The sequence below is a fragment of the Oncorhynchus mykiss genome, chromosome 6, assembly GCF_013265735.2.
Source record: "Oncorhynchus mykiss isolate Arlee chromosome 6, USDA_OmykA_1.1, whole genome shotgun sequence".
In the NCBI taxonomy this organism is placed as follows: Eukaryota; Metazoa; Chordata; class Actinopteri; order Salmoniformes; family Salmonidae; genus Oncorhynchus; species Oncorhynchus mykiss.
The window spans coordinates 80,477,068-80,489,270 of record NC_048570.1 but is presented as its reverse complement, the minus strand read 5'-3'; the positions used below and the strand labels follow the sequence as shown (position 1 = coordinate 80,489,270).

The following is a 12,203-nucleotide window of genomic DNA, read 5'->3' as shown; positions in this document are numbered from 1 at the left end:
GGCTAGAATGACATTCTAGAATGGACATTTAAACCAGACAATGGGACAGTTGGAAAAGATATCCGGACAGCTTGCAATCATGACACAATATGCATCTACACATGCAGACCATACTTATTACAGTTACAGAAGCTAAACCAACAACTACACAAACTGAAATGGGATACATTGTAAACGCAGGTCCTTGAGGTAAAAACTTACTGTAGCTAGCATTGATTTGTTTTTGCAGAGGAGTCATTTTTTGGAGCGTTTGATGACCTGACGTGGTGAGTGATGAACATGAATTTCTCCAGTCCCCTCCTCCATTAAATCTGTTCAACCCTCCCACATGTTTCTAGTTTGACCTGCTGTTCTCAGTAACTGATATTTTGAAGTCAGTTGTCATATTGGCAGGTTTGCTAGCTACAAACCATTGCGGTACGGCGTGGGACTCGATGCCAGGACTTCTATCTCCATCCTCTACAGCCACGGAAGCAATGAGTGTTCTCCAGACGTCAAACAGCTTTGCTGCTTTGGATCCTGATGTTCCAGCCCCTTCAGATCCGCGGTCGTCTGATCCCGAAGAGTCTTCTTCTGCTCGCGCTGTGTCTGCTCCTGGAGCTCTGATCCCCGTGACCTGTGGTGTCCAAGTTGGAGTTGGAAAAACCAAGAGTAAAAATGTATCTGTGCTAAAGGCGTGGGAAGAAAACAATAATGGTAAACGGCCAGCGTTTTAATCAGGAGCTCAATGGGAAAGTGTCAATCCAAGATACACGCACACTTGTTTTCCAGGTGCTAAAGTCACCGAATGAATTCGAATTTTGACAGTAGTCAAGAACAGTTGTGTTGCACGTTGGTTCAAATGACATTATGGGAGTGAAGTCTGAGAGACTCAGAAACAACTTCTTGTTGCTCTTGGAAACAGCTTGAAGCCTTGCAGGAAGAATCGTTATCTCAGGACCAATCCCATCTCCTCGCCGTTGTGGGACTGAGAGTTTTAGTCGTATGTGGTCTTTTCATCCAAGGCTGATGCGTCTTTCTAAAGACATGGGCACGTCGTTTTTTGACAGTTTGGATTGTTTTTGGAAAAAGCAGAGGTACTTCGTCAATGATGGATTTCACCTCGGTGAAAATGGCGTCCGCCTGCTATCAATCAACATGGAAAAGGTACTTAAACAGTCAAAATGATATAGGCCTAGTCCCAGTATAACTAGAGCAAGTATTGTATCAGATGTAGGGGTAATGTACTCAGTAATCTGGTCCCCATTCACTTGGTTCACACTGGCGATTATACTTGTGTAAACACCTCAACCCCGCTCGATATCAACAATCCACATGTTTTTTTAAACTATAAGGGACTTGGGTTTGTTACATTTGAATATACGTAGTATTTTGTCAAAATGTTGATTTAATTAAGATTTTAGTTTCTCAGGCTAGTCCTGATTTCTTTGTTTTATCTGAAACTTGGTTATCAAGGAATTGTAATGATGCAGATATTGGACTAGATGGGTACAATGTTTTTAGAGCTGACAGGATGAGTAGAGGGGGAGGAGTGGCTATCTCTGCTAAAAATGACCTCTCCATTGCACTAATTAAATCTGTCTCCATTCCAAATCAATTTGAAGTGTTAGCTCTAAGTCTTATATTAGGTAACAACTGTAAAGTTACAGTTGTTGGATTATATCTCCCACCTTCTGCTAGTAAGAATATGCTTAGTCATTTAACAAAATTATTAGCCACTTTTATATCAACTGAAGTCATTTCCTAGGAGATTTTAACTTTGATTGGAAAACACAGGACTCCGACAGTTTAAGACTTTTCTACTGAGGTAAATCTCACACAATTAATCACTGAGCCAACAAGGCCAACTCTTAAGGTGCCTGCAAAGTCCTCATTGCTTGATTATATACTAACAAATGCACCTCAGAAATATAGAGCTAGCGGAGTATTTCCACGAGGTGTCAGTGATCACTGCTCCATTGTGTGTGTTAGAGATGTCAGAATTCATAGGAACAAACCTATTCTCACCAAAATAAATGACAGAAACTTTAGAGAACAAGCTTTCTTACAGGATCTTGAATCTATTTGAAAAATGTACTAGTGTTTTTATTTCCATTGCCGATAAACACGTTCCATACACTAAGGTTAGAGTAAAGAATAGATCAAACTCATGGTTTATTCAGACATTTCTGATGCTATTCATTAAAAAAATGTAGCATTGGCTAAGGCTACAGAAACTTCTTCTAGCTCTGACTGGCTGACTTTTATGCAGCTGAGAAACCTGGCATCAGACTTGTTAGAAGAACAAAATCAGATTTCTATGTGACTGTTTGCTATAGGAATCCAGCCAAATTCTGGAAAGTAGTTCAAACATTTAAGAACAATATACACTCTACACTCCCAAATCAGATAGGGTTGGATACTGGACTCATTACTGATAACAATGACTTTGCTAATGCCTTCAAAACCACTTCATTGCAGCAGGCAATCTTGTTGAGAAAATGTCGACCACAAACGAAGGAAGAAAAGATGCATATGAAGGGATTATGCATGAGTATGTTGATGCTGGTGGTCAGGGTTTCTCTCTAACTCAATATTTTTGTTAAACAGAAAACCCAGACATATGGCAGCAGATCCACAAGGTCTGCCATGAGAGGTGACTGTATAGTTCCCCTAAGGAAAAGCACCTTTAGTAAATCTGCATTCTCTGTGAGAGCTTCCCATGTCTGGAATACACTGCCATCAGACACACATAACTGCACCACATATCACACTTTCACAAAATGTTTGAAGACATGGCTAAAGGTCAATCAGATTTGTGAACATGGTCCCTAGCTGTGTGTTGCCGCTTTCCATGTTGTCTGTTGTCTGTAGCTGCACTGCACTGAGGCTAGGTAACACGGTCACCACCGATAAATCCATGATTATCGAAAACTTCAATGAGCATTTCTCAACGGCTGGCCATGCCTTCCGCCTGGCTACTTCAACCTCGGCCAACAGCCCCGCCCCCCCCGCTGCTCCTCGCCCAAGCCTCTCCAGGTTCTCCTTTACCCAAATCCAGATAGCAGATGTTCTGAAAGAGCTGCAAAACCTGGACCCGTACAAATCAGCTGGGCTTGACAATCTGGACCCTCTATTTCTGAAACTATCCGCCACCATTGTCGCAACCCCTATTACCAGCCTGTTCAACCTCTCTTTCATATCGTCTGAGATCCCCAAGGATTGGAAAGCTGCAGCAGTTATCCCCCTCTTCAAAGGGGGAGACACCCTGGACCCAAACTGTTACAGACCTATATCCATCCTGCCCTGCCTATCTAAGGTCTTCGAAAGCCAAGTCAACAAACAGGTCACTGACCATCTCGAATCCCACTGTACCTTCTCCGCTGTGCAATCTGGTTTCCGAGCCGGTCACGGGTGCACCTCAGCCACACTCAAGGTACTAAACGATATCATAACCGCCATTGATAAAAGACAGTACTGTGCAGCCGTCTTCATCGACCTTGCCAAGGCTTTCGACTCTGTCAATCACCATATTCTTATCGGCAGACTCAGTAGCCTCGGTTTTTCGGATGACTGCCTTGCCTGGTTCACCAATTACTTTGCAGACAGAGTTCAGTGTGTCAAATCGGAGGGCATGCTGTCCGGTCCTCTGGCAGTCTCTATGGGGGTGCCACAGGGTTCAATTCTCGGGCCGACTCTTTTCTCTGTATACATCAATGATGTTGCTCTTGCTGCGGGCGATTCCCTGATCCACCTCTACGCAGACGACACCATTCTATATACTTTCGGCCCGTCATTGGACACTGTGCTATCTAACCTCCAAACAAGCTTCAATGCCATACAACACTCCTTCCGTGGCCTCCGACTGCTCTTAAACGCTAGTAAAACCAAATGCATGCTTTTCAACCGATCGCTGCCTGCACCCGCATCCCCGCCTAGCATCACCACCCTGGATGGTTCCGACCTAGAATATGTGGACATCTATAAGTACCTAGGTGTCTGGCTAGACTGCAAACTCTCCTTCCAGACTCATATCAAACATCTCCAATCGAAAATCAAATCAAGAGTCGGCTTTCTATTCCGCAACAAAGCCTCCTTCACTCACGCCGCCAAGCTTACCCTAGTAAAACTGACTATCCTACCGATCCTCGACTTCGGCGATGTCATCTACAAAATGGCTTCCAACACTCTACTCAGCAAACTGGATGCAGTCTATCACAGTGCCATCCGTTTTGTCACTAAAGCACCTTATACCACCCACCACTGCGACTTGTATGCTCTAGTCGGCTGGCCCTCGCTACATATTCGTCGCCAGACCCACTGGCTCCAGGTCATCTACAAGTCCATGCTAGGTAAAGCTCCGCCTTATCTCAGCTCACTGGTCACGATGGCAACACCCATCCGTAGCACGCGCTCCAGCAGGTGTATCTCACTGATCATCCCTAAAGCCAACACCTCATTTGGCCGCCTTTCGTTCCAGTACTCTGCTGCCTGTGACTGGAACGAATTGCAAAAATCGCTGAAGTTGGAGACTTTTATCTCCCTCACCAACTTCAAACATCAGCTATCTGAGCAGCTAACCGATCGCTGCAGCTGTACATAGTCTATTGGTAAATAGCCCACCCATTTTCACTTACCTCATCCCCATACTGTTTTTATTTATTTCTTTTTCTGCTCTTTTGCACACCAATATCTCTACCTGTACACGACCATCTGATCATTTATCACTCCAGTGTTAATCTGCAAAATTGTAATTATTCGCCTACCTCATGCCTTTTGCACACATTGTATATAGACTCCCCCTTTGTTTTCTACTGTGTTATTGACTTGTTATTTGTTTACTCCATGTGTAACTCTGTGTTGTCTGCTCATACTGCTATGCTTTATCTTGGCCAGGTCGCAGTTGCAAATGAGAACTTGTTCTCAACTAGCCTACCTGGTTAAATAAAGGTGAAATAAAATATTTAAAAAAGTAGCTTGTGAGGTGTGGAAACACTCTGTTACTTTTATGAATTTTGTCTTGCTGCTTTTTGTTTTATGTTGCTCTGTCTGTATGCTACGTCTTGCTTGTCCTATGTTGCTCTGTCTGTATGCTATGTCTTGCTTGTCCTATGTTGCTCTGTCTGTATGCTATGTCTTGCTTGTCCTATGTTGCTATGTCTTGCTTGTTCTATGCTGCTATTGTCTATATTGTAATTGTTTTTAATAACCTGCCCAGGGACTGCGGTTGAAAATTAGCCGGCTGGCTAAAACCGGCACTTTTACTGAAACGTTGATTAATGTGCACTGTCCCTGTAAAAATAAAAAATAAACTCAAACTCAAACTCTAAGCCTCTTCACAGAGGAGAAAGTTATTGATGCCTTGCTAGCCATAGACACTAAGAAAGCAACAGGGGCTGACAAACTTGACCCAGGGTTGCTGGCTAGAGCTGCACCACGTGTCTCTGGTGCTCTTACTCATATTTTGAACCTCACGTTGACCTCTGAGGTCACACCTAAGATTTGGAAAACTGCCTATGTGCTGCCTCTGCACAGAGGTGGGGTTACTGGTGACCTTGATAACTATCGACCAATCTCTAAGCTGTCTTGTATTGCAAAAATGTTAGAGTCATTGGTAAATGTACAGCTGCGCTCTTTCTTGTCTGACTGTCACGCCCTGATCTGTTTCACCTGTCCTTGTGCTTGTCTCCACCCCCTCCAGGTGTCACCCATCTTCCCAGTTATCCCTTGTGTATTTATACCTGTGTTCTTTGTCTGTTTCCAGTTCGTCTTGTTCGTTCAAGCTTACCAGCGTTTTTCCTGTCAGCTCCTATCGTTTCCCAGCCTCTCTTTCCTAGTACTCCGGGTTTTGACCTTTGCCTGTCCTGACCCTGTAACCCACCCGCCTGACCTCGCTGCCTGACCCTGAGCCTGCCGTCCTGTACCTTTGCTCCACTTCTGGATTACTGAACCCTGCCTGTCCCTGACCCTGAGTCCGCCTGCCGTTCTGCACCTTTGCCCTACCCTGGATTTGCAACCCCTGCCTGCCTTGACCTCTCATTGCCTGCCCCTGTTGCTACAATAAACAGTGTTACTTCAACAGTCTGCATCTGGGTCTTACCTTGATTCCTGATACTGACAACTGCATTCTTAACAAATTCCAGTCCGGTTACTATCCGGTTACTATCACAGCCACCACACTGGTTGTAAATGATATTGTAAGAGCCTTGGATAAGAAGTTAAACTGTGTTGCTTTGTTTGTTGACCTGTCGAAGGCTTTCGATACAATTGATCATTATTTTCTGCCTGAGAGATTGACCTCATTGGGGTTGGCCTCAGACACATGTTTGTGGTATCAGAATTTTCTCAGTGATCTCAGGTTATTATTGCAGATGGGGTACAATCAGATTTTGTCACTGTACACAAAGGAGTCCCACAAGGTTCGATTTTAGGTCCTTTATTATGCATTATGTACATAAATGATATCTGTAACTCAGTGAAAAAATGTAAGTTTAATTTCTATAGTGATGACACAGTGAGGCAAAAAAGTATTTAGTCAGCCACCAATTGTGCAAGTTCTCCCACTTAAAAAGATGAGAGAGGCCTGTAATTTTCATCATACGTACACTTCAACTATGACAGACAAAATGAGAAAAAAAATCCAGAAAATCACATTGTAGGATTTTTAATGAATTTATTTGCAAATGATGGTGGAAAATAAGTATTTGGTCACCTACAAAACAAGCAAGATTTCTGGCTCTCACAGACCTGTAACTTCTTCCTAAAGAGGCTCCTCTGTCCTCCACTCGTTACCTGTATTAATGGCACCTGTTTGAACTTGTTATCAGTATAAAAGACACCTGTCCTAAACCTCAAACAGTCACACTCCAAACTCCACTATGGCCAAGACCAAAGAGCTGTCAAAGGACACCAGAAACAAAATTGTAGACCTGCACCAGGCTGGGAAGACTGAATCGACAATAGGTAAGCAGCTTGGTTTGAAGAAATCAACTGTGGGAGCAATTATTAGGAAATGGAAGACATACAAGACCACTGATAATCTCCCTCGATCTGGGGCTCCACGCAAGATCTCACCCCGTAGGATCAAAATGATTACAAGAATGGTGAGCAAAAATCCCAGAACCACACGGGGGGACCTAGTGAATGACCTGCAGAGAGCTGGGACCAAAGTAACAAAGCCTACCATCAGTAACACACTACGCTGCCAGGGACTCAAATCCTGCAGTGCCTGCTTAAGCCAGTACATGTCCAGGCCCGTCTGAAGTTTGCTAGAGAGCATTTGGATGATCCAGAAGAAGATTGGGAGAATGTCATATGGTCAGATGAAACCAAAATATAACTTTTTGGTAAAAACTCAACTCGTCGTGTTTGGAGGACAAAGAATGCTGAGTTGCATCCAAAGAACACCATACCTGCTGTGAAGCATGAGGGTGGAAACATCATGCTTTGGAGCTGTTTTCCTGCAAAGGGACCAAGACACCTGATCCGTTTAAAGGAAAGAATGAATGGGGCCATGTATCGTGAGATTTTGAGTGAAAACCTCCTTCCATCAGCAAGGGCATTGAAGATGAAACGTGGCTGGGTCTTTCAGCATCACAATGATCCCAAACACACCGCCCGGGCAACGAAGGAGTGGCTTCGTAAGAAGCATTTCAAGGTCCTGGAGTGGCCTAGCCAGTCTCCAGATGTCAACCCCATAGAAAATCTTTGGAGGGAGTTGAAAGTCTGTGTTGCCCAGCAACAGCCCCAAAACATCACTGCTCTAGAAGAGATCTGCATGGAGGAATGGGACAAAATACCAGAAACAGTGTGTGAAAACCTTGTGAAGACTTACAGAAAACGTTTGACCTCTGTCATTGCCAACAAAGGGTATATAAAAAAGTATTGAGATAAACTTTTGTTATTGACCAAATACTTATTTTTCCACCATAATTTGCAAATAAATTCATTAAAAATGCTACAATGTGATTTTCTGGATTTTTTTTCTCATTTTGTCTGTCAGAGTTGAAGTGTACCTATGATGAAAATTACAGGCCTCTCTCATCATTTTAAGTGGGAGAACTTGCACAATTGGTGGCTGACTAAATACCTTTTTGCCCCACTGTATATTGAACAATCTAGAACAGGATGATCTATTTTGGATGCGATTTGAATGGAGTTGATGGAGAGAGAGAAAGACAGAGTGCTCCTTCGTGATATTCGAGTGACAGGCTGTTTTTAAACTCTGTAGCTGCGATAAAATAAAATAAAACATATTTACAACATTTAAAAAAAAAGATGACCCAGATGGAGCCAGATGGAGATGGGTAAATTAGATGCGCATTCATTCTTTATATTTATATTACTGTATCATAGACTATGCTGCAGAAAATGTAGGAATACCCTGCATTATGAACTGTGCTCCATACTGAGATGGGCTGTCTGTCCCCACCCTGAGTGTTGATGATTCATTATGCAGAGGCCATAGAGAAGACAGATTTAGACATCACATATAATTTAACATTTCCATTCCACGCCTTGCTGTTCATATAAATAATTTATTATAATTTACTGGTTTCTCTCTGTTATTTATTCCGGGAAAAGGGAGTGGTTTGGCCGGTAAATCGCTGTAGTTCTCGGTAACCGGGTTCCCACCATTCAACCCCAGGCAGAAGAGGGCAGCAGTCATTCAGCTGGGTTTAATGACCAAGTTCTATTAGCCACATCCTGGGGAGCTTCTACACACACACACACACACACACACACACACACACACACACACACACACACACACACACACACACACACACACACACACACACACACACACACACACACACACACACACACACACACACACACACACACACACACACACATACACACACACACACACTACAGGCCCCTGAGTGGGAGGGAGGTGATTATGGCTGATCAGTAGGTGTGAGGTGAGTGGAGTCCTGCTGCTAGGAGGTAATTATAGACTTTCTCATCCTCTCTTATCCTCTGCTCCCCTCTCCTTCTCCTCCTCTTCTCCTCTCACCCTTCCCTCTTCTCCTCTCCTCCTCCTCTCCTCCTTTCACTCTTCCCTCTTCTCTCCTCCTCCTCTCCTCTTCTCCTCCTCTCACCCTTCCCTCTTCTCCTTTCATCCTCCCCTCCCCACCCCTCCCCTCCCCTCTCCTCTCCTCTCCTCCTCCTATCACCCTTCCCTCTTCTCCACTCATCCCCCCCTCTCCTCCTCCTCTCTCCCTTCCCTCTTCTCCACTCACCCCCCCCCCCCCCCCCCCTCTCCTCCTCCTCTCTCCCTTCCCTCTTCTCCTCTCATCCTCCCCTCCCCTCTCCTGGTCTCAGACTGGCAGAGCTCTCATCATTAGGCCCAGGCGTCCCTTCTCACCACATGACCAGTCCAGGTTAAGAAAACTCAACATGGCTTCCATTGTCACTTCAGGATATTCATTCATATTCACAATTCAAATTGTATTCAAAAGTGCCATTTGTTTTTAATGAAGATTTGATCAACTTATGAATTGAATTCACTTTCTGAATTGACTGATTTGAAATGGAATTGAAACATACCCTGCCACAGACACATGTACAGTACATCTCTAGCGATACTAAACCAGGTTAGTACGTAAGTTAGTACATATTCTGTTTTGTTGGTTAATCATTTCATATGTGAACCATTACAGTATACTGTAGTTCGATTCCTTCTTAAATACTGATTTTTGTTTTACTCTCAGAATATCTACTTTTAAAAATGCAGCAGAGATATCAATTTAATAGAGAAATATATTCAGCCTTTCTCATCATCATACAAGTGATCGTTTGTTCATTTAAGAAATGATAAAGAAGTAACTTTGATCTCAAAGAGAAGCGTGCACACCTGCAGCTTCCTGGACCAGGGTTTAGGCTCCAGCTCTCTGTGCAGATAAGCAGAGGTAGAATCTACTGCCATGATAGTTATTTGATCATCAGTAAACCGGGTTTGAATCCAGGGAGATATTTTCCTAGCAGTACAGTAGATATGGTTTAGCTAACAGTGATAGTACAGCACATCACAAGCCACTGCTGTAGCTGTGTGAAGCTGTCTATGGGTTGTTGTTCGTGCTCCAGGTAGAAATGACCATTATCCAGTGTTGTTGTTGTCGTCTATCCTCTGGTGGCCACGTTCCCCTGAGGGTGTGTCTCTCCCTCGAAGACTATATTGTCATAGTGATGTGGTTGCCGGGCCTCGGTGGGGGGTTGAGGAGTCAGGGTGGGGGTCGGAAGGTGTTTGTCATTGAGAGGGACCTCATACAGCAGCTCTCTACCTGATCCTCCAGACACTGTGACGATAGGGACATCTGGTGGTGGGACAGAGGAACTGCTGCTCTCCTCCTCCCCGGGCCCCTCCACTCCTAAGGCCTTCAGGATGTCAGCCTTACACATGGGGCAGGTCCTCTTGTCCAGCAGCCAGGGCTCGATACAGGCCTTGTGGAACAGATGACCACAGGTCAGGACGGTCACTACATCTCCTGGGTGGTATGACTCGATACACACGGCACAGGTGTGGCTGTCCGGCTTCGTCTCCTCATCCCCGCGCTTCAACGTACGCACCTCCAGCCGACCAATCGCTTTCTTGGCCTCATTCCTCAGCCGCCTATCGGTGAGATGGATCACCCTGAGACTATGCAGTCGGTGGGCGGAGATGAATCCGAAGTAGATAATGGAGGCGCCCGTCACAATGAAGAAGGCGATAGACAGGAAGTAGAGCCAATAGGTGTCCATCCAGGGCCCATGGGCTTTGCCAACCTCGATCACCATGGAGACGGCCACACCACTCCGCACTATGTTGGCGATCTCAACCCCCTGGAGGTTACCGATCATGATGGCCACGGTGCCAGAGGTGTCACTGTGAGCCATGTAATCTGAGCTGTTACCGGTTCCATCCAGGTTATAGACCACTACGGCCGCCGCCCCCCTGGCCCACGCTGCCCTGATCTTCTCACTGAAGGTACAGTTTCCCCTCTTGACCAGAGCGATCCAGAACCCCTGGGTGGTGGTGTTGTCGTTGGAGGGGTAGGGGTCCAGGCTGCAGCCCTGGGGGTCTGAGGCAGGGAGGACCACCATCCCGGCAGCGCTCTCCAGAGGGGAGGAACGCCCGTACACCCCACACTCACAGAACCTGGTCTCTGTCTGGTTAGTGCTGCTGTCGTAGAAATGTACCCCCACGTACGCCGTCCAGAATATCATTGCTGTCGTAGACTGGACCAGCCCGGACAGACAGACGAAGAGCAGGACAAACATCTCTGTCTGTTTAGCCATGGTCGCTCACTAACACTACCACTAGGACCAGTCTCTCTTTGTTAGGACTTCTTCGGTCTTCTGTTTGTCTGCTGTTCTGTTCAGTTCCACAGTTGTTAGTTAGTTAGTTGTTGTTCTCATTGCGTTCAGCGTCTCTCTACCTGTCTGCCTCTCTCTCTCTCTAGCTGTGTTTGTGACCTGTGTGTTGATAGTAATCAGATAGCAGCCTGCTGTAACCCTGCCTCGCTCTGCGTCAGCTCTTCAGACTTATTATCTAAATGGACATTGGACTGTTGGGTAGAGACCAGCTACACAGCCAGGCAGAAGGGCTTGTGGTCTACATAGTACAGGTCTAAGGCCACAGGTTCCAGGTACCGGCTACGGTAAGGAACAGCACAGCACACAGCCATAAGGACATAAGCAAACAAAGAGATAACAACGCCATTAAGGAACATTCCAAGGGAACTGTGACAAAGGGCGGTTGTGAAACTGTTAGTTTTAGATGTGTCATGCTGCTGAGAGGTTACGCCCACAGTTATAACAGAGGTTTTAATAACTAACTGTGGCACTTTATCCTCTTACTTCTCAGAAGATATTATGTTGTTTCCATGAGTCACACAAACCAGGTGACAATACACTGAGTATACTAAACATGCTCTTTCCATGACAGACTGACCAGCTGAATCCAGGTGAATTCTATGATCCCATATTGATGTCACCTGTTAAATCCACTTCAATCAGTGTAGAAGAAGGGGAGGAGAAAGAAAGATTTTTAAGCCTTGAGACAATTGAGACATGGATTGTGTAAGTGTGCCATTGAGAGGGTGAATGGAAAAGATTTAAGTACCATTGAACGGGGTATGGTAGTAGGTGCCTTTGAACAGGGTATGGTAGTAGGTGCCAGGCGCACCGGTTTGTGTCAAGAACTGCAATGCTGCTGGGTTTTTCACACTCAACAGTTT

At 45.1% G+C, this 12,203-nt stretch overlaps 1 protein-coding gene across 1 annotated transcript; it reads right to left on the bottom strand.

Moving 5' to 3' along the window:
* Window positions 1-9,438: 9,438 nt before the first annotated feature.
* Window positions 9,439-11,452, bottom strand: LOC110516752 (E3 ubiquitin-protein ligase RNF128-like). Its single transcript, XM_036981076.1, has one exon. The coding sequence runs from the start codon at window positions 11,260-11,262 to the stop codon at window positions 10,108-10,110; it is 1,155 nt and encodes a 384-aa protein (XP_036836971.1). The 5' UTR covers window positions 11,263-11,452; the 3' UTR covers window positions 9,439-10,107.
* Between the last annotated feature and the right edge of the window lie 751 nt (window positions 11,453-12,203).

Coding starts and splice junctions, on each gene's coding strand:
- LOC110516752 (XM_036981076.1), bottom strand. CDS start 11,262: ATGGCTAAACAGACAGAGATGTTTGTCCTGCTCTTCGTCTGTCTGTCC.